At 35.9% G+C, this 25,175-nt stretch overlaps 1 protein-coding gene across 8 annotated transcripts in view; it reads right to left on the minus strand.

Moving 5' to 3' along the window:
• Positions 1-21,717, minus strand: part of CABCOCO1 (ciliary associated calcium binding coiled-coil 1) — a 128,372-nt gene extending 106,655 nt beyond the window's left edge. For 2 of the 8 annotated variants that reach the window (XR_005057163.2, XM_073240996.1), the window contains exons 1-2: positions 21,406-21,704; positions 4,680-4,783 (exon numbers count right to left, since the gene is read on the minus strand). Coding sequence is in view for 5 of the 8 variants with exons in the window: in XM_073240996.1 (XP_073097097.1) it covers positions 4,680-4,783; positions 21,406-21,480 (179 nt within the window). In the remaining 3 variants the exon portion in view is untranslated. Of the gene's footprint in view, positions 1-3,328; positions 3,382-4,679; positions 4,784-21,089; positions 21,362-21,405 lie in introns of those variants that run through there. The other 6 variants (XM_073241002.1, XM_073240998.1, XM_073240999.1 and 3 more) reach the window with 6 other exon arrangements.
• Between the last annotated feature and the right edge of the window lie 3,458 nt (positions 21,718-25,175).

Here is a 25,175-nt window from a genome sequence, read left to right on the forward strand (position 1 = left end):
ATGTGTGTGTGACAACTTCATACTGCCATTTTTATAAAAGAAAGCATTTATAATTCATGATATTGTAATAAATTATTTGGTAAAAATAATAAATACAGCAAGATTAACAAGTCTGAGAACAAATAAAGCTGATGTGTTGAACTAACTTTCTAACAACCATTTCTTCTATATTGGTACTAGGGTAGACCTGAACCCTAAAAATTAGTTTTGATTCTTCTATGCCAATTATGGTAATCTCATACCCCTTCCCATAATGCTACATAATGCCATTCAGTAATGTATTCTATATAATAACTATTGGTTGTGGTGGTCTCCCTTCTAAATTGTCCTAATTAATTCATAACTAAGGGTCAGTTTTGTTTTCTTCTATGGAACAAAAATACAGAAGATTAAATAAGTAGGGTTTGATTGCTACTGGCAGTCATCTTATACCTATAAGAAAAATCTAGGTGTGTCCTAAGATTACACCTTGTTTCTTGATGATACTGTTGAGGCCTTGGGTCAATCAACTCTGGAGTCAATCTATCTGTAAATATCCTATTATGTGTTATTTTACTTTCACATATCTATTTGTGTGTATATATACTTTCGGTTTTAAGTACATATGACTAGTTTTTTACGTTACATGCAACTAAAAGCATTCTAATTGATATATTTGGGCAAGTACACAACTCAGCTGGTAAATACAGGTATGAATCGGCAGGAACTCCAGGATGGGGGAGGTTACTTTACTAGCCAAGCAACTTCAATTTGCATTGGACATCAGTCAGCAAAATTAATTTTTAATGTTTAATGTATAATATTATTTAGTCTTAAGTAAAGTCAATAAGGAAACTTCAACAGTAATAAAAACTTACAGTATTTTAACAGAATCAATAAATAGGACAAAGGACAGACAGAAAGTTCAGAAACAGACCCTGTATATATATATAGGGTCTCTTCAAAAATAGTACTGGGAGAATTGGCTATCCATACAGAAACTAAAATAATACCTTACCCAATACATTAAAATAAAATACATTAAAATAAAACAACAGCCCAAATTAGTATTTTATTCTGGAATCACACTCTTCTACTCCTTAAATTTTAGAAATTTGTCACTACTGATTTCTGCTGCCTAATGTTGCTAAAGAAGAGTCTAAGGCCTACCTGGTTATTTTCTTCTCCATGTGACTTACTTTATCTCAGAGATAAAATATAAAAACAGAGATAAAGTAATGAAGTTGTATTCTATTAAAATATTAAAATATCTCAGAGATAAAGTAATGAAGTTGTATTCTATTAAAATTAAAATATAAAAAAATATTAAAAATGAGATTTAAATGATTTTTTCTGATTTACTATGTTGGAAGTATATTCTAACGTCTTCTAATTACTTTAATCTGCATTTTGCGTAAATTTTCTTAAATTTATTTTGCACATTACTGACTTGATTTTCAGCTAGATAAATCTTACACTGGTTTTAGTTTCTCACTTTAGTTCTAAGAACTTTTTATTTATGTAATTTCTTATCTCTTCCTTATTCCTTAATTCCTTGTTTTCGGGAATCAGTACCCAATATAGAATTAGGGGCCGAGTGACAGGAGGGACGTGGTGGGCTGGGTGAGAAAAAAAAATACCTTATGTATTCACCAGTTTTTGTCTAACACTTTCTTCTGTTTTAAACAGTTTGTCTTCCTTGTAGGTGGACTCTTCATCTGCCATCTCCATGCTACGATTTTTTCAAAAATTAAATATTTAGCTGAATAGCTGCATGTGTTCCTTGCTTCTTATTTTTATTTTTTCAATGTTTGACTGTATGTGAATGAAGGCAACTACTTGCCTAAGAATTTTTGGTGAGATAGTTTTGATGTCCCTCTACATTTTCTTTTTCCCATGCCTCTTCCACAACTTCTAGTACCATCTGAGTATTAATCTTGAACTTGAACTATAGGGTTAAATATTAACCATTACTGTTCTTTGTTCAGTCATCTTATCCCAAAGGAAGATTATTCAGGGAGGCATTTTGAGCAAGATTCTGCTGTGGTTTGAATACAAAAAGTTTCCATGCATTTTACTGGCAAATTTGTAGGCTTTTCCTCTGGGGATTAGGGGAGTTGAAATAGGGAAGAGGGGAGAGATGACCGCAGCATTAGCATTAGAGAAAGTAGGGAAATAGAAAGATGCTTAATAGTGGTTTAGTAAGCTTTGTTATGGTGATAGGTGATATAACTATCTTCTTTATCTCACCAAGAATTTTAGTAAAAATACTACATTATTCTTGCATGCTCTTGAAATTGGAGTGCATTTCATTATGTAAGTATGATGACATGCAGAAATAAGCCTTAAGGCAAGAGCTGAACAGCTCATGGAGGTCCAGTTATAGAAAGGTTATTAAAAGATTTCAGTGTTATTTCTATGTCTAAATAGTTATTTTCAATTTAGTCCCTATCTCTTTATCTAAAAGGATTTAGGTATATCTGTAAATAAAATCAGGGTTACATTAAAGCATGATTAATAGTAGGAGATCATGAGAAATGTACCCAGACATTTAACTTTGCTTGAAGTGTAGTCTAGAAATATGTTGTAATGATACTTCAATACTTCATTTGGTTGGCTGCTTTCATGAAGCACAATTTTTAATTTTAAAAAGTAGGGAAATGTGAGACTTCCTATAATTTATTTAAATAGGTTTATAGCTTTGTAGACTATGATTTTCACATACTTCTGTCACTTCGTGACAGGATACCTAAATTATATTTCTGTTATTTTGAAAGATATATAATCCCCACTTATAATAATGATATTTTAAATGGAAAGTGAATGACTGATTGCAAATATTTAAGGATTACTGTTACAAAAATTATATAAAGAAACTCAAGAAAATTACTTTGTAGAGAAATGGCTCCTGACATAACATTCATGTCATTTATCCAAAATTGATGTCCTGAAATTTGAGATTTGTTCAGGTGAATTCTATTAATGAGATGGTCTAAAAAGTCAATTTGTTTTGAGCCTGGTTGTTTCTAGAGAGCTAACTTCTGTCCACCCCTTGCATCACTTCCTTTGTCCTAGACCTCACCTCCTAAAACATAAAAATACTTTCAGAATTAGGATGTTAACAACAAAGAGAGCCAATAACTGAGAAAAAAAAAAAAGGCTGTCACACAAGGTGTGATACATAGTACAATTTAAGATGTGGTAAGAAATAAACAAATTTAAAAAGCATTTGTTTGCAGTACTTTTAAAAATATTCATTGCATGTAATATAACATTTAAAAAATATTTAACACAAATAATAAATTCTAGACTATATTAAATATCTATCATTTGCATCATATTATTTTACCTAGTTATATACCTATTTTTTGCCTTCCAATGACCAACAACATTTATGGTTACCTAGAAATGGAAAATAACATTTTACTTAAATCATAAACAATCAGTGACACAAATACAGTGAATGCATTTTACTAATTAATTCTGACACTAAAAATCAGAATTTTCAATGAGCATTCATTTCTATAAAAATGTCAAAGTCACCATAAAATACTTGTTTAAAAATCTGAAGTTTTTAAATGACCAATACTTGGTAAGATTCAAACAGTACACAGTGTAAGATTCAGATAGACACTGTGTACTATCCAAATGACAGATCACCAGGATTTTTAGTAGGATTTGCGAGCACTGGAGGGGAAAAGCTTCTTGAGAAAATCCTGTCAGTGTCATTTGTCTACTCTTAAAATGCCTTCCCTTCTTAAATTTTTCTTCCAGCCAGTACATCTGTGATATTTCCTTCTCAGTAGTAAATCACTGCTATTCCATAATATTTGTAAGATTTGCAAATGATTACTACTGACAGAGTCATTTTCTATTTGTCCATTATGGTTCACAATACCCTGCAAACATCTGGAGGAATGGCCTGAAGAAATCTTACACTGGGACATTATGTCCCAGAACATCACATTGTTTCCACTCTGCCAACATTATAGCCAATCAGGCTTCCATTATTAGGGCAAGATAATTTTTAAAATGAGTGATTTACTAAAAACACCTTATAGGAATTTGTGTGTTGGATATGTCTGGCTATGGTTCTAAGTAAATGGTCTCCTATAGAAATCAATGGCCTTAAGAATGAAATGCACATATATTAGAATTGTTGCCTATAAATTTAGTTATATTCACATTTTTAGGCAAAATGAATGAAATCAGAGTACTTAGTACAGCTTTATACTCAATAAAAATCACAGATGGATGGTTAATATTCAGGATTTCCAAACTAATAACACATACTGACTATTATATTATAGAAACACAACTTACTCTTGTCATGATGAGACAGAAGTCCTAACAGTTCTAGTGCAAATTGACTCAGTTTTATGAATCAAAGAGAAAGGAAATAAAAGGTACCATATGCTATAAGAACCATTTTTAACAATAAGCACCTACTCTCTGTTAATATGAACAAACTAGTCTGAAATGCATTTCTCCCATAAGGAAGACTCCTGAACAGTGCATGAAGTCAGTTGTTTGAGAATTTTTGTATTCAAGAGTTTGGAGATGTATTTATATATTTAAAACTTAGTACAATATAATAAATATTTCAAAAAGAGGTTTAAAATATGTAATAACATTCATGGTTATTTATAGATGCAGAACTAAAACCATTCTATATTTGCTTGTAATACTGACGTGCTTACCGTTGAACTCCATCTACATCCTCTGCTAGCATTTCAGTGATTTGGGCAATTGAAAGAAAGTCTGGAGACAGAATCTTTTCATGCTCCTGGAATTCAGCATCTCTCTACCAAAAAAAAAAAGTGGAATAAGTTATTTCAATCACATGTTTTACATATTAATCCCAATGACATTAAAATTTATTTTTACTGTGGTCTAGTTGCTATCAGGAAAAAAAAAACAAGTCTCCTAGATAATCATTTTCATTCTCTATTTTTAAGTAATAATACTTATCTGCTGAAAAACTGAATAGCTTGTCAATCTGTTATTTCTGCATAGTTAAAACTGGGTGATGTTTTCAAGTAATAAAATATGTTTGAATATCTACATATTCCTCATTGAACTTGGGGCTCAAAAGGAGGCAAAGACAAGTAAAAAAGACTTGCTAGCCTCAGGAAGCTTAACATCTAGTGGGAGGAACAAATGAAGAGTGACTTTAAAATAAAATAAAAATGATAAATGAGGATAACATAATATGTGGCTTTCAGTATAAAAGAAGGGACAAGAAGGAGATAGGACAAGGAAAGTGTAGAGAAACTTGCCTCCTCTATAAAGAGGGGGTCCAGGAATGGACTTTGTGAGATTGGGCATGGATAATGCCTTAGGTGAATGAATGAGCGATACCAAGATGATGAAGACAGGACAGTTGGGTACCTGAAGATATCAAGTAGTTCAAAATGGTGCCTAGGGTACAAGTGAGTGACTACTTGGAACTAGTGGGAGGTGGGCATTGGGAGCATATTGTAGAAGATCTTAAATTTAATAATTTAATAAAATTTATTGAGTGATTACAAGATACTGCACAACATATCATAAATATGTTTAGACCTTGGCTGGTTAAAGAATGACAGGCTGAAGAGTTTGTTCTTTATAAGCAATAAGGAACCTGTGAAGTTTTTAAGCAGTGGAATGACAAGACAAAACTGTGTTTTAAGGATAATCTATAGGAGGATGAAGGAAAGACAGGAGCAGAGAAAGGACAGAGATGCAGAGTTCAATGAAAAGGTCGTTAAAACAGTCCAGGAATGAGGCCTTGGGCTGCACTGGGTTCTTTGCAGACTGCATGGAGAAAAAGGGGTGAATACAACATATTACATATGGGGAACTAAAAGAAGGAAGAAAGAACAGCTGACTGGAAGAAAAAGGTGTCTTTCTCAGAACCTCCAATAGCACATACCATTGTGTGAACCAGCCAATAGCATCCTCTTTGGGTGGAGGAAGTGCTAAAAGTCTCAAGGCAAACACAGCCCTGCATTCAAGCACACTGCTTGTAAATATAGTTTCAGCTTCTGCTCACCCTCAGCCAAGCCCTGTTGTTTAGAATACAATCTACAAAACTATATGTGACACTCGTATTACATCAGTAGAAATAGGAGGTCTGGAAGATGATGCTAGTTTTAAGAAGGCAAAATGAGTTTGGAATTAGTGGTTGAGTTCAAGGTGGAAGGAAGAAATATTTAATTAGAAATGTTAATTAGAAATGTCTGAGTCAGACAGATTAAGTTTAAAGATGTTGGTTTAGAAGTCATTGCAAGTGTGAGAATGGTTGAGACTGTCCAAAACCAGAGTGTGAAGAGAAGAGCTCTGACTCGGGGATGGAAAAGAAGACTGAGAAACAGAAGACAGGATGAGCACCACAAAAATCAAGGACTGTGAAATTTGGGGGGAAGGAGAGGACAAATATTTTCAGTTCAACAAACAGTTATTTATTCTTCCATGTGAATGGGCTCCAATAAGTAAGAATATAAGAAAATGCTTTGCTATAACAAGATCACATGCCAAATTTTCCTTATTCCTTTTCAAGAGTAGAAAAATCCCAAAGCTAACACTTACTGGTAATGGTCATCAGCTTAATGTCTATAATTTAGTACTAGTTATCAAATTTTTATTTTTAAAAAGTTAATTTAGAAATAATAATATGCTACTTTATTAGCTATCTTTTTATAATCTAGGGTTAGCAAATTAACCCAAACTAGGCCAAAACCATTAGATTATAAACTCAAAAAAGAAAAATATTTTAGTACCTAATATAATACCTTGCACCTAGCAGGCACTCAGATACTTGTCAATTGAGTTAAATGTACTCAGTTTTCAGATAGGATACTATTTAAGTCAAAAATACATAACTATATATTTCTTTAAGTATTTGTTGACTATATATGTATATTTTTTTCTTATTATTAGCAGTACTGTATAATAATTCTTGTACTTTCAATCCCATTAGATTATAAATTCCTCAGGGACAGTCTTACTTCTTTTCAGAATTCTACAGATCCTTGTTATGGATCCCAGGCTGTTAATCAACTATCTGAATTCATCTCTATAACACAATGACACTGTTAGATGATGGAGCATAATGAAAAGCAGGACTTGGATTTGGAGATCTCATGATGGTTTGACTACTGATTAATTTTGTTACAGCAAGTCAATTGAACATAAATTTGGATTTATGTTAAAATGTCATTTGGTATGTTTTAATACCCACAAGTTTGCTATCATTATTAATCACAGTATATATGTACACGAAAATTATGTTGTATAGATATTCAGATCAATTTTATTATATTTGAAGATTTTCTGAATAGGAGAAAATAGGTCATGCAAGAACTGTATGAGAGAGAATACAGGGATTTAAATCTTTTGTACAATAATAATTCTAGCTAGGATGCCCAGTATTAATGCCTCATTTTTTTACTAAAACTTGATAGCTTAAGATAATCATCTCATAGGGAGGGTTTGCCTCTGGCTCTTTTATTTTCTTTTGTTTTAAATTGAATTACTGGACCTACTTTAAACCAGAGCTCTCTTCGGTTTGTTTATACACTGCCTAGCCCAAGAAAGGATATAAGGTAGTTAAAAATATTTAATCTTTTAACACATATACCCTGACTTATGAAAATAAAAGATATGATAGAAAATTCATGAATAAGCTAATAAAAATGTGGACATGTAATTGTGGCTTTCTCTATAAAATTACACCTTTGACTAGGAAAGTATATAAGCTAAACTGCACTGTAACTCATTGTACTCCACCACCTGGTGGATTTTAGCAATTATTTCTGAAGTAATGAAATTGTAAGTCTGTTATTATTTGCCAGATAATCTTTTCTATGTATTTTTTCTCTAATATCATCTAAACTTTCCACATTTGTATGTATGCCTTCCTTCTAGAATTTAGCTTTAGGGGGTATCTTTTCATCTACCACTGGCAGTGTCTTAAAAGATTCTAAATAAATGTGTCTAAGTAAATGATACAGTTAAGTAACTAACAATTTACCAAAGATTTCTAAATAAAGAATACAGTTCACCAAAGATGACTAAAGAATGGTTTCTCAATCATAGAAAACACAGACTGACCTACAAAATCCACTTTGAAAAGCACTCTTCAAGCCTGAAAATAAATGAACTAAGGAACAGCATGGAGTTGAGCCACATTAGAGCCTGAGGCAAAAAGGAAAAATCAGTAATACTGATGCCATTTCTATTTAAAAATCTGAGTCATTATGGATATTTCTCATTGATTTTGACTTTTAAAATATTGCATTAAAATACAGTTTATCTTAACCACTGAATTTTTTGACATCTCTTAGATTTTGTGTCCAAAGAGACTGCTTCACTAGCTTTACTACATTCCTAGCCATGCTCAGGAACCAATTTAAGAAAAAGAACAATATTTTAAAAATAAATAAATAAAATAAGGATAGGTAAGAGCAAGAGCTATTTCTTTAAAATAATGAATAGAGAGGCAAATCTTTGGCAAATGTGATTAAAGAATAAATAAAAAATAAATATACCTCACATCAAATGGAAATACATTTGAAAATTAGAAGGAATTGGGTGATTTTCTAGGAATACATTCATCAAATTTGACTAAGGGGAAAGAAGAAAATGGAACTGACCAAACATGAACTAAATTAAAACTCTACTTTTTAAAAAAGTCACCATGCCCAGATAGCTTTACACTTGAACTTCTACCTAACAATCTAGAACACATAAGTTCTGTTAGTCTAATAATTACAGGCTGTAGATAATTTATTTCTGAGAAGCCAGCATAGTCTACACAAAAAACCTGAACTAGCACAAAAAGAAATTATAAACCAAAATAATGAATTCAGATGCAAAAATTTTAATTAAAATATTATTTTAGAAAATTGAATTCAGCAGCATGCTAAAAGAGTAAGCTATCATTATGACCAAATAAAGTTAATTTTAGAAATGCAAACATGGATCATTAGTCACTCTAAAACACTTTTTATTTCAAATTAAATAAGGAAAATATGATTATATAAATAAAGAAGCATTTGCTAGAAGTTAGCAGCAGAACTGTTGGTAAAATATGAATAGAAAAAATAGCTAAACATGAAAAAGATTATTTGCCAAAATATTATACTGAATGGTAAAATATTGAAGTCATTCTTAGGAAACCAGAAATTAAAAAGGGAATCTGGCTAGTAACATTATTGTAATTCAACATACTACAGAGGTTCTAACTAACACCATAAGAAAATTAAATATATGGCTTAAATATTAGAAATGAAACAAAAATTATATCATTTGACGATCACATGGTTGCATACTTAGGAAGCCTGACATTGTACTTATCTGGTTTGAGCTAATTAAGAAATTTGACAAATTGGTTACTTATAAATACAGTTACTTATAAATATATAAAGGCCAATTGCTTTTCTTTCTATTAGGAGCTAATTAGAAATGGAAATGGAAAAACTTGATTAACTATACTTGCTTACAAATATAACAGAACTATGAGACCTAAAGAAATTATAAATTGTATTAGAAATTTTTATTAATAAATTACATATATATGTATATATATATAATATACAAAAGTGCAAGTTTTGGGAAATTAAAAAATAAATGTACACATGTATATAAATTTATACGTATACATGTATACATATGTTTAGAGTCTCTGTTCCACTATTTTGTCCATCCTTGTCCATTCATATTATATGTATATATTATATTCATATTATGTATGTCTGCATACATAAATATATGTATTATAATATATATATCATATATATATCATATATATGATATATATATATAAAGTGATAGCAGCAGTCATTCTATTCTCAGCGGGAAGAGAGGATAGTCTATTTAGTAAATGAATCTGGCATAACTGATGGCTCATAATTAGAAGAAAAGAAAACTAGATCCTCATTTCAAATACACAGAATGTATCTATCAAAAATTAATTTAGGGGCGGAGCCAGGATGGCGGCGTGAGTAGAGCAGCGGGAATCTCCTCCCAAAACAACATGTATCTATGAAAATATAACAAAGACAACTCTTTCTAAAATAGAGACCAGAGGACACAGGACAACATCCAGACCACATCCACACCTGTGAGAAACCAGCGCCTCGCGAAGGGGGTAAGATACAAGCCCCGGCCCAGTGGGACCCGAGCGCACCTCCCCCTGGCTCCTGGTGGGTGGAGAGGAGTCAGCAGGGAGAGAGACAGAGCCCAGGACTGCTGAACACCCAGTCCCAGGATTCTGGACCAGAGCACAGACACAGTGCATGTGCGGGGTCCTGGATACTAGGGAAACAGGGCGGCAGGACCAGTGAGCAGGTGCCTGAGGCCGACGCCGGGGAACAAAGAAACGGGAGTGGTTTCTTTTTTTTTTTTTTTTTGGCGAGTGCTTTTTGGAAGCCTTAAAGGGACAGGGACCCCAATACTAGGGAAACAGGGCAGCAAGACCGGTGAGCTGGTGCCTGAGACCAGTGCCTGAGGACAAAGAAAATCATGCGTTTTTCCATTTTTTTTTTAAATTATTTATTTGATTTTTTTTTTCTTTTCTCTTTCGTTGTTGCTGTTGTTGTTTTGGTTTGGAGAGAGCTTTTTGGAAGTCTTAAAGGGGCAGAAGAGGACACTTAGCCCAGAGGCAGTGAATCTGGGGAACTCTGGGCACTCTAACCCCCTGGGCAACAGGGAGCACAGAGACCCCTTATGGAGATAAATAGCCTCCCAGCCGCTCCCCCTCCAACGGGGCTCCACCATTTTGGAGGGGCAGACCCAGCCAGGCCACACGCAAAGCAACAACGGAGATAAACTCCATAGCAACCGGGCAGGTAGCAGAAGCCCTGTCTGCACAAAGCTGGCAAGCAAAAGACACTAGAGGTCGCTATTCTCTCAGGAGAGGAAGGCCAAAACCAACAAGAAGGAAAGCTCTCCCAGCTATCACTCATACCAACTCTGCAAACTATCTCTATCACCATGAAAAGGCAAAACTACACACAGACAAAGATCACAGAGACAACACCTGAGAAGGAGACAGACCTAACCAGTCTTCCTGAAAAAGAATTCAAAATAAAAATCATGAACGTGCTGACAGAGATGCAGAGAAAAATGCAAGAGCAATGGGATGAGATGCAGAGAAAAATGCAAGAGCAATGGGATGAAGTCAGGAGGGAGATCACAGATGTCAGGAAGGAGATCACAGAAGTGAAAAAAACCATGGAAGGATTTATAAGCAGAATGGATAAAATGCAGAAGGAATAGAAACCAGAGAACAGGAACGTATAGAAGCTGACATAGAGAGACATAAAAGGATCTCCAGGAATGAAACAACACTAAGAGAACTATGTGACCAATCCAAAAGGAACAATATCTGTATTATAGGGGCACCAGAAGAAGAAGAAAGAGGAAAAGGGATAGAAAGTCTCTTTGAAGAAATAATTGCTGAAAACTTCCTCAAACTGGGGGAGGAAATAATCCAACAGACCACGGAAATACACAGAACCCCCAACAGAAAGGATACAAGGAGGACAACACCAAGACACATAATAAATAAGATGGCAAGGATCAAGGACAAGGAAAGAGTATTAAAGGCAGCTAGAGAGAAAAAGTTCACCTATAAAGGAAAACCCATCAGGCTAACATCAGACTTCTTGACAGAAACCCTACAGGCCAGAAGAGAATGGCATGATATATTTAATGCAATGAAATGGAAGGGCCTTGAACCAAGGATACTGTATCCAGCATGACTATCATTTAAATATGATGGCGGGATTAAACAATTCCCAGACAAGCAAAAGCTGAGGGAATTTGCTTCCCACAAACGACCTCTACAGGGCATCTTACAGGGACTGCTCTAGATGGGAGCACTCCTAAAAAGAGCACAGAACAAAACATACAACATATGAAGAATGGAGGAGGAGGAATAAGAAGGGAGAGAAGAAAAGAATCTCCAGACAGTGTATATAACAGCTCAATAAGTGAGCTAAGTTAGGCAGTAAGATACTAAAGAAGCTAACCTTGAACCTTTGGTAACCACCAATCTAAAGCCTGCAATGGCAATAAGTACATATCTCTCCATAGTCACCCTAAATGTAAATGGACTTAATGCACCAATCAAAAGACACAGAGTAACAGAATGGATAAAAAAGCAAGACCCATCTATATGCTGCTTACAAGAAACTCACCTGAAGCCCAAAGACAGGCACAGACTAAAAGTCAAGGGATGCAAAAAGATATTTCAGGCAAACAACAGTGAGAAGAAAGCAGGGGTTGCAGTACTAATATCAGACAAAATAGACTTCAAAACAAAGAAAGTAACAAGAGATAAAGAAGGACACTACATAATGATAAAGGGCTCAGTCCAACAAGAGGATATAACCATTCTAAATATATGTGCACCCAACACAGGAGCACCAGCATTTGTGAAACAAATACTAACAGAACTAAAGAGGGAAATAGACTGCAATGCATTCATTTTAGGAGACGTCAACACACCACTCACCCCAAAGGATAGATCCACTGGGCAGGAAATAAGTAAGGACACACAGGCACTGAACAACACACTAGAACAGATGAACCTAACAGACATCTATAGAACTCTACATCCAAAAGCAGCAGGATATACATTCTTCTCAAGTGCACATGGAACATTCTCCAGAATAGACCACATACTAGCTCACAGAAAGAGCCTCAGTAAATTCCAAAATATTGAAATTCTACCAACCAATTTTTTAGACCACAAAGTTATAAAAGTAGAAATAAATTCTACAAGGAAAACAAAAAGGCTCACAAACACATGGAGGCTTAACAACATGCTTCTAAATAATCAATGGATAAATGAACAAATCAAAATAGAGATCAAGGAATATATAGAAACAAATGACAACAACAACACAAAGCCCCAACTTCTGTGGGATGCAGTGAAAGCAGTCTTAAGAGGAAAGTATATAGCGATCCAGGCACACTTGAAGAAGGAAAAACAATCCCAAATGAATAGTCTAACATCACAATTATCAAAAATGGAAAAAGAAGAACAAATGAGGCCTAAAGTCAGCAGAAGGAGGGACATAATAAAGAACAGAGAAGAAATAAACAAAATTGAGAAGAAGAAAACAATAGCAAAAATCAACGAAACCAAGAGCTGGTTCTTTGAGAAAATAAACAAAATAGATAAGCCTCTAGCCAAACTTATTAAGAGAAAAAGAGAATCAACACAAATCAACAGAATCAGAAATGAGAATGGAAAAATCATGACAGACTCCACAGAACTACAAAGAATTATTAAAGACTACTATGAAAACCTATATGCCAACAAGGTGGAAAACCTAGAAGAAATGGACAACTTCCTAGAAAAATACAACCTCCCAAGACTGACCAAGGAAGAAACACAAAAGTTAAACAAACCAATTACAAGCAAAGTAATTGAAAAGGTAATCAAATAACTACTCAAGAACAAAACCCCGGGACCAGACGGACTTAGCTTGGAATTTTATCAGACACACAGAGAAGACATAATACCCATTCTCCTTAAAGTGTTCCAAAATATAGAAGAGGAGGGAATACTCCCAAACTCATTCTATGAAGCCAACATCAACCTAATACCAAAACCAGGCAAAGACCCCACCAAAAAAGAAAATTACAGACCAATATTCCTGATGAATGGAGATGCAAAAATACTCAATAAAATATTAGCAAACAGAATTCAAGAGTATATCAAAAGGATCATACACCATGACCAAGTGGGATACATCCCAGGGATGAAAGGATGGTATAATATTTGAAAATCCATCAACATCATCCACCACATCAACAAAAAGAAAGACAAAAACCACATGATCATCTCCATAGATGCTGAAAAAGCATTTGACAAAATTCAACATCCATGCATGATAAAAACGCTCAGCAAAATGGGAATAGAGGGCAAGTACCTCAACATAATAAAGGCCATATATGATAAACCCACAGCCAACATTATACTGAACAGCGAGAAGCTGAAAGCATTTCCTCTGAGATCGGGAACCAGACAGAGATGCCCACTCTCCCCATTGTTACTTAAAATATACTGGAGGTCCTAGCCACAGCAATCAGACAAAACAAAGAAATACAAGGAATCCAGATTGGTAAAGAAGAAATTAAACTGTCACTATTTGCAGATGATATGATATTGTACATAAAAAACCCTAAAGACTCCACTCCAAAACTACTAGAACTCATATCGGAATACAGCAAAGTTGCAGGATACAAAATTAACACTCAGAAATCTGTAGCTTTCCTATACACTAACAATGAACCAATAGAAAGAGAAATCAGGAAAACAATTCCATTCACAATTGCATCAAAAAGAATAAAATACCTAGGAATAAACCTAACCAAAGAAGTGAAAGGCCTATACCCTGAAAACTGCAAGTCACTCTTAAGAGAAATTAAAGGGGACACTAACAAATGGGAACTCATCCCATGCTCATGGCTAGGAAGAATTAATATCGTCAAAATGGCCATCCTGATCAAAGTAATATACAGATTTGATGCAATTCCTATCAAATTACCAGCAACATTCTTCAATGAACTGGAACAAATAATTCAAAAATTCATATGGAAACACCAAAGACCCTGAATAGCCAAAGCAATCCTGAAAAAGAAGAATAAAGGAGGGGGGATCTCACTCCCCAACTTCAAGCTCTACTACAAAGCCATAGTAATCAAGACAATTTGGTACTGGCACAAGAACAGAGCCACAGACCAGTGGAACAGACTAAAGACTCCAGAAATTAACTCAAACATATATGGTCAATTAATATTTGATAAAGGAGCCATGGACATACAATGGCAAAATGACAGTCTCTTCAACAGATGGTGCTGGCAAAACTGGACAGCTACATGTAGGAGAATGAAAATGGACCATTGTCTAATCCCATATATGAAGGTAAACTCAAAATGGATGAAAGACCTGAATGTAAGTCATGAAACAATTAAACTCTTGGAAAAAAACATAGGCAAAAACCTCTTAGACATAAACATGAGTGACCTCTTCTTGAACATATCTCCCCAGGCAAGGAAAACAATAGCAAAAATGAGCAAGTGGGACTACATTAAGCTGCAAAGCTTCTGTACAGTGAAAGACACTATCAATAGAACAAAAAGGAACCCTACAGTATGTGTGAATATATTTGAAAATGACAGATCCGATAAAGGCTTGACATCCAGAATATATAAAGAGCTCACACGCCTCAACAAACAAAAAACAACCCAATTAAAAAATGGGCAGAGGAACTGAACAGACAGTTCTCTAAAAAATAAATACAGATAGCCAACAGACACATGAAAAGATGCTCCACATCTTAATTATCAGAGAAATGAAATTAAAACTACAATGAGGTATCACCTCACACCAGTAAGGATGGCAGCCATCCAAAAGACAAACAAGAACAAATGTTGGCGAGGCTGTGGAGAAAGGGGAACCCTCCTACACTGCTGGTGGGAATGTAAATTAGTTCAACCATTGTGGAAAGCAGTATGGAGGTTGATCAAAATGCTGAAAACAGACCTACCATTTGACCCAGGAATTCCACTCCTAGGAATTTACCCTAAGAATGCAGCAATCAAGTTTGAGAAAGACAGATGTACCCCTAGGTTTATCGCAGCACTATTTACAATAGCCAAGAATTGGAAGCAACTTAAATATCCATCGGTAGATGAATGGATAAAGAAGATGTGGTACACATACACAATGGAATACTACTCAGCCATAAGAAGTGGAAAAATCCAACCATTTGCAGCAACATGGATGGAGCTGGAGAGTATTATGCTCAGTGAAATAGGCCAAGCGGAGAAAGAGAAATACCAAATGATTTCACTCATCTGAGGAGTATAAGAACAAAGGAAAAACTGAAGGAACAAAACAGCAGCGGAATTACAGAATCCAAAAATGGACTAACAGGTACCAAAGGGAAAGGAACTGGGGAGGATGGGTGGGCAGGGAGGGATAAGGGGGGGAAGAAGAAAGGGGGTATTAACATTTGCATGCATTGGGGGGAGGGAGAAAGGGGAGGGAGGGCTGTACAACACAGAGAGGACAAGTAGTGATTCTACAACATTTTGCTATGCTGATGGACAGTGACTGTAATTTGGTTTTTAGGGGGGACCTAGTATAGGGGAGAGCATAGTAAACATAGTATTCATCATGTAAGTGTAGATTAAAGATTAATAAAAAAAAAAGAAAGAAAGAAAAGGGGGATTACTCCTTGATAGGATAAAACTATTGGTAAATCAAAGATTAACACATGCTTTAAATATCCTTAATTTTGATCACTTAAAGGGTGTCAGATGATTGGCTATGGAGGTACTCTTTTCTGATAATATTCCTTTCTCTTAATAAAAATAAAAATAAATAAATAAATAAATAAATTTTAAAAAAGCAGTTCCTGTGTGCTAACCTCCAATGGGTTCTACACAGTGGTATAGAGGGCATGTCAAAGTGTGGGCAAAGGGTCTGTTTGTTTTTATGCAGAAGATCAAGGCCTAGCTTGGCTACCCAGAAAATGAACTAAGATACTATATGAGGAGAGCTTCCGGCATCAGCACTCTCTGGAGGACTCGTGCCGGGGGATGATCATCAAAAAGCCTCCACAGGGATCCAGGCGATGCTGCGGTTGTGGCTGCGTCCATCCCACCGTTTTCTGGACTTGCCATTGGAATGAGGAGGGAGATGTCTAGGCTGGCATGTGCATACAGTGAGACAATGAATTTGAGTGGACCTGTACTGTTGGAACTCAACCAGGAGTTGGTAGGGGTGCAAGTTGTAGCGCTCCAAAATCTTACAACTATAGACTATCTACGGTTAAAAGAACATATGGGATGTGAACAGATCCCAGAAATGGGTTGCTTTAATTTGTCTGATTTCTCTCAGACTGTTCAAGTACAGTTGGACAATATCCATCATATCATAGACAAATTCTCACAAATGCCTAGGGTGCCTAAATAGTTTTCTTGGCTTCACTGGAGATGGCTGGTAATTATAGATTTGCTTTGTTTATATCACCGTATTCCTATTACATTAATATGTGTGCGCAAGTTAGTTAGTAGTTTAAAACCTATACATGCTTAAGGTACTCTACAAGAAGATATGTCAAAGAAATAATCAATCCTCCCATGTTTTCTTCCATATGCTACCTCTATAGCGTTTCTTCTTCCTTCCTAATTACAACCCTTAAATAGAATTCATGCCTCATATCAAATTTACCGAGCATCATAATTCCTCCAGGTGGTAAAGATACCTCGAGATAAGTGCTGGGCATAGAAGCCACAGGGCATAAACCTGCAAAGAAGTAAAAAGCTAACCTTTTCAAACAATATGGCTTCTCTCTCACTTACCAACTTTACATTTCCCTGTATGGCCCCGGAAGATGACTGGTTAGCCAGAGACAGGTAAGATTCCTCAAGGGAGGAACAACCTAAGACAGGCACAGTCGCAGGGGGGCCATCAGGTGAGAAATTGGGGATCAACAGAGGTGAGGCTTAGAACCTCACCGCCCCCTGTTTTGAGAGAAAGCTTCTGCACCTGTGGATGTTTTAATGCCCTTGTCTAGCTCGGATTAGCACATAGTCTACAGGCACACACCTGATCATCTACAATTGCTCTCTTACAACACTAAACTATGTTTTCTACCTTTATCTTGCATCTACCTACCACTTCAGCAGTTTATTAAAAATAAAAATAATAATAATAATAAAGGGAGAAATGTGGGATCCACATATAAATCAAGTATAAAAATCAAACGAATATTCATATTTGACCTGATTGTTTATAGTTCATAATGCGTGATCAAAACCGAAAGCTTCTGTGATGAATGCCCTTGTACTGTTCACCATGTAAGAACTTATTCACTATGTAAGAATTCATTCACCATGTAAGAACTTGTTCATTATGCTTCAGAAGACTGGATATTGACGAGAATTAGGCTTGAGATGGATTAATGATTGTGCATTGAGCATTGACCCCCCTATACAGAGTTTTATTGTTGTTAACAACCATTTGATCAATAAATATGAGAGATGCCCTCTCAAAAAAATACATATATATATACCAGTAATAAAATATTATACTGGTAAAAAAAATTAATTTAATGATGTTGAAGACCTAATTTAGCAAGATAAAACTTTAAATATTAGAAAAGCATTGAAGACTGCACAACCTGAAAGGAAGGCTGGAAGAAGCAGCAGCAGAACTTTTAAATAACACAGGAAAGCCAAGACCAAAAGTAAGAAGAAAGACAAACCCAAATGTTTGTGTCAGTATCTGCATATCCACCAGCCAGTATTCCCAGAGGTTCTATGTGTCTGATAAATAATGGAGTATTGTCAACATTTTGAGGACTATTAGAATTGTTTTCTCAACAATATTTTAAGTGATGTTTTGGCATCCTCCCCATATCACTGCACAGGTTTTTTCTACCCTATGTTTTGTAAATGGCTTCAATAAACACCTCTTAAGTGGTATGGAAGTTGCAGGAACCTGATCACCTTGCTGCTCAAGTTGAGCTCCAGGTGTTTCTAACATGCCAATGATGGGGTGAGGCTGTTTCCAAGGTCTGTAGGGATTACTAAATGGCTTCCTCTCGGACATGTTGAAGATCTCTAAGACAAGTGACATCTTTCCACTCAAGGTTATGTAAGTGTCCTCTTGTCCTGATAAAGTCCCAAAGGCAAGGAATAAATGTCATCTATTAGGAGATGTGGTAATATTAAGAGACGTTATACAGAAGAAGCAACTGGGAAATAATCACATTTTCTTCCAGGTGTCTGATGTGAGTTTAGTCCTTTTAAGTATACTACTTATATGATCATATTTACCAAAATATATTTTTGAGCTATTAAGAACTTATGAACAATCTATTGATAAAAGACTGATGGTTGAAATTTAAGTATTCATTTATAAGCTAATTTATAAACATTTATAAATTCCTTTCACTTACAGATCTATACATAGCCAATATTTATTTTCAATTTTTTGTCATTTTCTCTGGTCTTGTGCATTTACACAGGTATCTTCCAAAGGTTTGGTCTTACCTTTTAGAGGGAGACATTTACTTCTATGTTGCTAAAGAAACTGCAGTGCTGAATTCAGAAAATTGAAAAGAAGAATTTATGCAATGTCACAGAAAAAAAAATATTCCTGGACCTGCATCTCATGTCTGTTTTTTCACAGTACCTTATAGAGTAGATTTTCGTCTATGATAACTACCTTTCCTGGCATATGTCAGACCACCTATGATTTTAATTAGTTAAATTATATTTTACTGAGTGTCTATTATGTGAGTGGGATAACTGGTTGTTTTTATTCCAGGTACTGGCAACAAAAAACAAATGGGAAACCTCAAACTATTGGAGGCTGTGCTTTATTTCCACAGACTTGGCAAGAAAAGAAATATTTCCCTACTGTTTGGCTCATATGACTAGATGGTCTACTGGCTAAATCAATTTGGATACAGAATACATTAGGAATGACACCACAAGGGACTAGGTCTTGGGGAATCAACTCTGGAAAGAATCTGATCCAGAAAGAACTTTTCAGTATCAAACTGAAAAGCTGTGGCCTTGGGAACACAGACCTGAGAGAGAGGTTTTTGCCATCTTTCCCATCTAACCCCTAAAAGTCACAGTGGCCACAAATGGGCAGCCGGCAGGACTTGTCATTCTAATGACTGACACAGCTCTACAGATCAACTACCTTCTCCATGAATTACAGGAACTCTGCTTTCATTAATGGAAAATGGAGTCTCCACCATGCATATATTAGCCTGTTAATTTTAGCAAATGAATACAGCTAAGTGAGTCCAAATTCCAACTTGATTTCCTTAGTTTGTTACTAACTAAAAGACTGAGCATATCCAGAATTGCTTGTCATGGGAATACCTGTTCCTCCAAGAAGTTAAACAATATGCCCACTGACAGTGCTCAGAGGGCAGAAAATCATTTAAGGTCTATAACTAGTTTATTAATCTGACTCATCTATTATAATTTTTTTTTCCTGGAGCATGGCGTTTCTTTGCATCTTTAAAAAAATTAAGCAGTATTCTTTTCTTTTTTTTAAATTTCTGAAGTGCAGATTCATTAGCTCCAAATTATCAGTCTTCTTAGAAAGGACATTATCTACATGGATAAGTATATTTAAGTGTACATTGACAATTGTGCCTTTTCATAAGTTAGTTTTTGTATATATTTAAATAACACAATTTAATTGGGAAATTTCCTATGCCACTTTGAAATTATATTACTTACATTAGTGATCACAAGGGAGTAACTGGCTTAGTAAATGGCATATCACATTAAGATGTATTTTTAATGTATGCTAATTTTAAAAAGCTCATAGGAGAATCAGCATGCTGCAGCGGTCTGCATACAGTATTGGGAAGAATCTGGACTGGGAAGGACTTGTATATCTGAGCAAGGCACTGAATTATTGGCTCTGTTTCTTCATTTATAAAATTGCAGCTAATACTTATTCTCTGCACAAAAGAAAAGTTATTTAAACTAATAAGAGAGTTGAGCATATCAATGTTAATTATAACATTATTAATCTTCAGTCTTAAAGAAACTTAAGAGAAAAACTTCACAGAACATGATGGACTCAGTGTGTGAAAATTCAAACTTTTTTAAAGCAGGATCTGGCACAGCAGATAGTTCTTAATTAAAATTTCAAGATACTAAGTTATGAGTAATTCATGTTACCTAAAACTCATTTATTATTGAGAACTGGCATTGGGAGGGGCCTAACGATAATCTTTATTTTACACAGAAAACCACTGGGTCCCAAGGAGGTTAAACAATAACCTTCCTGAAGACAAGCTGACGATGAGAAATCAAGCCATAACCAGGTCGATTTTTTCCAGGTGCGTCTTTGTCCTATCATGTATTTATTTATTTAAAATAATTAGGGAAACACCAAGCCTTAGCCTTCAAATATTAAGCAATCCACTACCACTGAATAGCTATCATTCCATGACACATTTTGAGCCATCGTAAGTATGATCATGCAAAATAAATAAAAGCAATGGCTGTCCCATTTAAAATTCCAGGGTCCCTGTTCGGCGCAGAAAATAGGGGAGGCGTACTTGTGAGGTGGTCTGGACACGGAACTTGTAATGAAGGAATTTCTGCGGTTCACACTCCAGGGCACGACACACAGCGCGCCCGGGCGGGTTGCAGGCGGAAGCGGCGGGGCTAGGGACGCACAGGTGGTGCTGATGGGACCCCCGCTCGCCTCCAGGTGCCCTGCGAGGCCCCGGCACGTACCCAGCCCCGCTGCCACGCCCGGCCGAGCACCCAACTCGGCGTGCGGCTCCTCTCCGGAGGCCGACCTGGGCCGCGAACCCCGCGGGCCGGGGGCGTGCGTTTGGGGGTCGCTGGTACAGGGGAGGGGCGGCGTACCTCCGACTCGGGCGTGGCTCCCGCCGGGGTCATCGCCGCAGGGGTGGTCCGCTCGGGAGTTGTCCCCACAGACATCCCCACGGCCTAGCCGATGCGCAGCGGCCCCTCGTCGCCTAGGCGACAGGGGCGGGGCCGGGGTCGCCGGGCTGGGGAACTGAAGCCGGCGTACAGCGACTTCCGGTCCGGAGCCTGGGCCCCACCAGCAAAGGGGCTGCGACCCCGCCGTGGGGCCCTCGGCTGAAAGGGGCCCGGGAGGGAGGCCGCTAGGCCTGGGCCTCTGTGGGAAGGTCATGGCATAGAAGCAGACCCGTTCCTTTTAGTTGCAGTGAAAAGAGGGAGGAAAAAAGAGCAATTTAAATGAAGTAGTATACTTGCAAGTGTTCAAACTAACACATAAGTTCTTAGTATTAAAGGGAGATACATTACTGGAACTTGCCCATTGATTGATATTTGATATTAAGTAATTATTATACTTTAAAAATGTTACATTGTCCTGTTGAGAAGGAAAGAAATGTCCTTATCTTTTAGAGATACATACTGAAAGATTTAGTGATGATGAAATGATACAATGTCTGCATTTACTCCAAAATAATGAGGAGAGGGTCATGGGTAATGAGTGGAGGTATAGTAGATAAATCAAGATTAGATACATAGGGAGGGGGTGGTCATATATTATTTTGTATTTAGATATGTTTGACATTTTCCATAATAAAAACATTTAAATGGAGTCTCCACCATGCATGTATTAGCCTGTTAGTGGCAGTATGAGTATTCTTCTCTGGATGATACTACATGCTTTGAAGATGAAATGACCTTTGCTTGAATTGACTGCATGGGGTTTGCAGTGCAGAATGCTTACTGTAAAAATCAGACATTATTTAAGTGCTGCAGTTTCCCCAACTGTAAAATGAGGTATTATCAGCATCTGCCTCATAGCATTACTGTGAAGATTTAACAAGTTAGTACATGGGAACGTTTAGAACAGTGTTTGGCACTTATCCATGTTGGATATTATTAGGACTGGTATTAGTGTGCATTGTTTCTCCTGATTTTGGCTCACCCTGTACACAGCTACCAGAATAATCACCATGGATTTATATTTACCCATTGTCTTTCGGACCAAACTGAATACCTTAGTGTTACATAACCTCATGATAATTCTGCCTTTTCTTGAAATTACTTCACCATTCCAATCATGCACACAATTTGTGCTGTCAGCTTGTGTTCATGAATTGCCTCTAGTTTTGTACATTTTCAGTCAGTCTTTCAAGTAGATGGTAGTGTCCTTTTTGTTATTTTCACTTCTGAAGAAAGTGTTTTAATTCGTAATACAGAGTATTCATTCAACAATGTGTTCATGACTTCCAACCCCATTTAAAAAGGACTTCATTAGAACTTCCTCAATCAGTGCAAATGTAGTCAGTAGTGATTCTAGACTTAATACAAGAACTACCCACCATACAAACTCATTACCTTACTTAATTATTTGATTGTTTCCTTCTGATCACTTCTTCAAAGAAATTGAAAAGAGCAAGTCACCTTCTGCTAGGTAAGAACTCCCCATATTCTTTAAATTTAGTACTTGGTTAAGTGCTAGAGCATTTCTTTCTCTAAACTCTAGATCTAGTTTCCTCAAAGATCTGATTTATTTTCTGACCTTTGATTGTTCTGTTTCTTTGACAGTTTTTAGGTTTTCTGAACATCTTTTTTGGACCCTAGAACTAGATGGAATATTCCATTAGAGAGGGAATCAATTTTAACAGTGACGGGAGAGTTACCTCAGGGAGAGGGGAATTGTTTGGTAGGAATTCCAATTTTACTGTATTTAATGTTGCAATTTATTGAAGAAGTTAGTTTTGAGGAGGTAATTTAATTTTATGGGGCACAAATTTTTTGCCCAGTAAGGAGTGATGTTGAAAACCCATTAACCTCAAGGTTACTTTTAATTTGCACAAGTTGAAGTTGATTTTAGACTCTCCGTTCTTCCGTAGGGAGGTGCCAACAAGGAAGACAAATCTCAGTAGGTGATAACGCTTTCTTGCACGGAAAGGTCAGCTAAGTAAGTCTTCTTCAGGTCTCTTTTGAAGATAAAGGCTTCCAGGCAAAGCCTGCAAAATTCCATTTGTTATCTTAGTTTGATGTTTTAGGGCTGGAAAAGAAAAGGAAACAGATGAGTCTGGCAGTTTATACTTATTTTTTAAAAGACCTCTGACTTTTACCACATCACATTGAAAAATGGGGTAGCTTGACACTATTATTTCATCAATTGGGTTGCCCCTATTCTAATGAAAGTACTCCAACATACACACCTACAAACCTGTGAATAGCACATTTTACAAACAGAATCAGATTTTCTTGATGAGAGGCATCTTTGAAACTCTACAAATTCAGATAGTGGATGTTTAAAGTAAACTATACCTTTAATACATTTAGGAAAAGGTGAGATGATTTCTGTGATGTATATTGATGGTCTAGTGTGGCAATATATGGCAATGAGCATTGATGGTAAGATTTTAGCTGTTTTCTTAGGGAGGGGAAACGTTTCTACTCCACTCTTCATGGTTCCTGTGTTACTATCTCATTTTAAGTATGAATGAAATTCTTTAATAAACAAAATAATGACACTAATGTGATTAATGACATACATACAAACACTAAATGCCTGAGGTCTTTAATCTACTAAGTAACACCCATGAAAGTGTTAAGTGAAACAGGCTGAAAAAATTCGAATTCATCCTTTAAATAGTACTGAGACCACAAAGTTCTGGAGATTGAATTAAGATAATACATTGTATTTTGCCTTGAAAGACATTTAAATTGTTAGTTGTAGAAAAACAAATCTAAAAAGCATTTTAATTTGTGAGTAATTGCCTTCAATCTTTGTGGCATATTTAATTTTTATAAGGAAAATATTTCAATAATCAATTCTGAAAAATATTTAGTTTTCTTAAATGTGAATGTCAAATCTGCTCTTCTCATTTCAATTAAATGCCCTAATCTATACAAGTCACATGTGAGAATATTTTAGAGTCTAACCTTATTAAAACACAGTTAAGAGATGGCATAGTAAACCTAATGTAGAAGAATTTATTCTAAGACTGACTAATTTTCTTGGGGGAGTAATGGCCTTGAAGGTTTGACCTTTCTCAGTAAAACCTCCCCTATGCCTAGTGATGCTGTGGATTTCAGCTGGAAAACTGGAAGGGACACATCAGGCAGGGGAGTATGCTTGTGAGAATGCATGTTGTTCACAGATTCACATGTCCCAGTACATTTAGGTTTATGTATTTGCACTAATATATAAGTAATATATAATAAGATATATGTCCTACTAATTATTTTCATTAACAAATTGTTCTTTATTGTAGTATTTATGTATTTTCATCTGTCCTTTTATACTTCAGTGATTTACTTTTGAGCCATTGAACCAAAACTGCTAGTTCAGTGCAAAAACCAAGTTAACAAACCTAGACAGTGATATATGTAGAAGTGAAATGCTTCAACTGCCAAAAAAACTGTGCCATTTCCAGAATGTTAGCCAAGGCAGGTTGATCCAAATTCCTAAAGCACAAGCAGAATCTTTAAACACATTATTTGAGTTAGCCAGAAAGAAATTTTATAAAACTCAAAATTCATCCTACATTTTACATTTGTGAAATATGTATGATCAAAATAATTTCATTGATTGTTTTTCCTTTTAAAGCTGCCTAAAAGTGACTGGGTGCCACTTAATTAATGGCAGGGGATTCCATTGATCTTTGAATATATTT

This window comes from Manis javanica, chromosome 7, assembly GCF_040802235.1.
Source record: "Manis javanica isolate MJ-LG chromosome 7, MJ_LKY, whole genome shotgun sequence".
NCBI classification, from domain to species: domain Eukaryota; kingdom Metazoa; phylum Chordata; class Mammalia; order Pholidota; family Manidae; genus Manis; species Manis javanica.